At 42.4% G+C, this 2,535-nt stretch overlaps 1 protein-coding gene across 1 annotated transcript; it reads left to right on the top strand.

The window, feature by feature from the left end:
- The first annotated feature begins 478 nt into the window (after nt 1–478).
- LOC5565268 (ruvB-like helicase 1) lies at nt 479–2,204 on the top strand. The gene is made up of 2 exons (XM_001649554.2): nt 479–812; nt 882–2,204. The coding sequence occupies exons 1-2, from the start codon at nt 672–674 to the stop codon at nt 2,109–2,111; spliced, it is 1,371 nt and encodes a 456-aa protein (XP_001649604.1). The 5' UTR covers nt 479–671; the 3' UTR covers nt 2,112–2,204.
- The last annotated feature ends 331 nt before the right edge of the window (nt 2,205–2,535 follow it).

The raw sequence follows: 2,535 nt of genomic DNA on the forward strand, positions 1-2,535 counted from the left end.
TGTTACAATATGTTATATTGTTTTTGTATTGTATTTTTTATCCGGGTATGCAGCTTGTCTTAAACACCTAAGTAAATTAAAAGCCATAAACTGTTCCTTGGGATCCTCTTTAACCAAATCGGCGTTCCATCTTTCAATAAAACCAATTTCATATTTACAGCTATCAGTTGTTTGATAAATCGTATAGGATTTATGTTTCTTGGGCAGAAATTTTTACTTTTCTTGAGCGGAACAGCATACTTAACTTTATAGTATAGTTTGTTCCACTCAATTTATTATTCTGCAAGTAAAAGTGACATTTCGCTCCAAGGAGATCAGCTGTCAAAATCAATTTGGTAAAACACAATTTTTCTTCATGGACGATTTTCTTATCAGCTCCGTGCTACACTTTACGTCCTTATTCTAGCACACACTTGATTTTGGGAGTCTTTTTGGTTCCGTGTGGCCTGGCGGTTCCCATCCCATCTCCGCCCTTATGAAAACTCGGCTGTCACAAAACCAAACACGCGCGTTTGGAAAACACGAGAAAACCGAAAACGCCTTGGAAACCGGCAGACAACACTCGTTTTTTTTTCTGCGACTCGATAAAAATCAGCAATCATTTTCGACTGCTGGCGATTACAATAGAATATCCAGCTGTTTGATTTGTGAAAACCGGATCGTGATTCAAAATGAAAATCGAAGAAGTGAAAAGTACGGTGAAAACCCAGCGCATTGCTGCTCACAGCCATGTCAAGGGTTTGGGACTGGATGAAAACGGAGTTCCGCTTCAGATGGCCGCCGGATTGGTGGGACAAAAGGATGCTCGGGAGGTAATGTCTGATAATGTCGTGTAAACGAATAGACCATTCTTATGATAATGATATTCGTTCTGTTTTTAGGCGGCTGGCATCGTTGTGGATTTGATCAAATCGAAGAAAATGTCCGGAAGAGCTTTACTTCTGGCAGGTCCACCGGGAACTGGGAAAACGGCCATTGCCCTAGCGATTGCCCAAGAGCTTGGCAACAAAGTGCCGTTCTGTCCAATGGTCGGCTCGGAAGTGTTCAGCAGTGAAATCAAGAAAACCGAAGTCCTGATGGAGAACTTTCGCCGCTCGATTGGCCTCCGAATCCGGGAAACGAAAGAAGTCTACGAAGGGGAAGTGACGGAATTGACCCCGGTTGAAACTGAAAACCCGATGGGAGGATATGGGAAAACGATCAGTAACGTCGTGATTGGACTGAAAACGGCCAAAGGAACCAAGCAGCTCAAATTGGACCCAAGCATTTACGAATCCCTCCAAAAGGAAAAGGTAGAAGTCGGAGATGTAATCTATATCGAAGCTAACAGCGGTGCCGTGAAGAGACAAGGACGAAGTGACACATTTGCCACGGAATTCGATTTGGAAACGGAAGAATATGTTCCTCTTCCCAAGGGCGATGTCCACAAGAAGAAGGAAGTTGTTCAGGATGTCACTCTACACGATTTGGATGTGGCCAATGCAAGGCCTCAAGGCGGTCAGGACGTTCTTTCGATGGTGGGACAAATCATGAAACCGAAGAAAACGGAAATCACCGATAAACTAAGGATGGAAATCAACAAAGTGGTCAATAAGTACATTGATCAGGGAATTGCCGAATTGGTTCCCGGGGTTTTGTTCATCGATGAGGTTCATATGTTGGACTTGGAGTGCTTCACTTATTTGCACAAATCGTTGGAATCGGCTATCGCCCCAATAGTCATTTTTGCCACCAACAGAGGCCGTTGCGTAATTCGTGGAACCGATGACATAATCTCTCCCCATGGAATTCCGTTGGATTTATTAGATCGTTTACTAATTGTTCGTACCGCTCCATACAATCTGTCGGAGATCGAGCAAATCATCAAGCTGAGAGCGCAGACCGAAGGATTAAGCGTTGAAGATTCGGCCATCCAAGCGTTGAGCGAAATCGGAGACAACACTACCCTTCGATATGCAGTCCAGCTACTGACCCCAGCGCACCAGAATTGCAAAGTTAACGGTCGAACGCAAATCACCAAAGACGATATCGTGGAGGTCAATGGATTGTTTTTGGACGCTAAGCGGTCAGCGAAGTTCCTGCAGGAGGAAAACACCAAATACATGATGTAGACATGATTTCCATTGAAATTTCATTTTAATTCGCTTACTATACTACTATAATGTCAATAAATGGATAAACTTGACGTGCTTTGAATTTGAAAATCAGCAAATTGTTTTCGATGACCCTGTCGCTCGTGAATTGTCCGAACAACAAAATTTGGGAAAGATGATCTCACATGAAAAACAAAAAAAAAAACAATTTCCATGTACCTTTTTCAACACTTCGTACTGAGATAAGCAAGTTAATAATTTTCGGAGACTCAGGACTACCTGAGGGCCGCCACTTATTCTCTAGATGTATTTTCCCGTTTAAAAGGAATTAAATTCAAATTTCCTATAACATGTATGAAATAATTCACAGATTATTGGCTGTAGGATAAAATAATGCCCAAACTCAGGCGAATGGACTGAATGAACCCCTTATGAAAATTCA

The sequence above is a fragment of the Aedes aegypti genome, chromosome 1, assembly GCF_002204515.2.
Source record: "Aedes aegypti strain LVP_AGWG chromosome 1, AaegL5.0 Primary Assembly, whole genome shotgun sequence".
Taxonomy (NCBI): domain Eukaryota; kingdom Metazoa; phylum Arthropoda; class Insecta; order Diptera; family Culicidae; genus Aedes; species Aedes aegypti.

Coding starts and splice junctions, on each gene's coding strand:
- LOC5565268 (XM_001649554.2), top strand. CDS start 672: ATGAAAATCGAAGAAGTGAAAAGTACGGTGAAAACCCAGCGCATTGCT. Junction 813..881: donor GACAAAAGGATGCTCGGGAG/GTAATGTCTGAT, acceptor TTCTGTTTTTAG/GCGGCTGGCATCGTTGTGGA.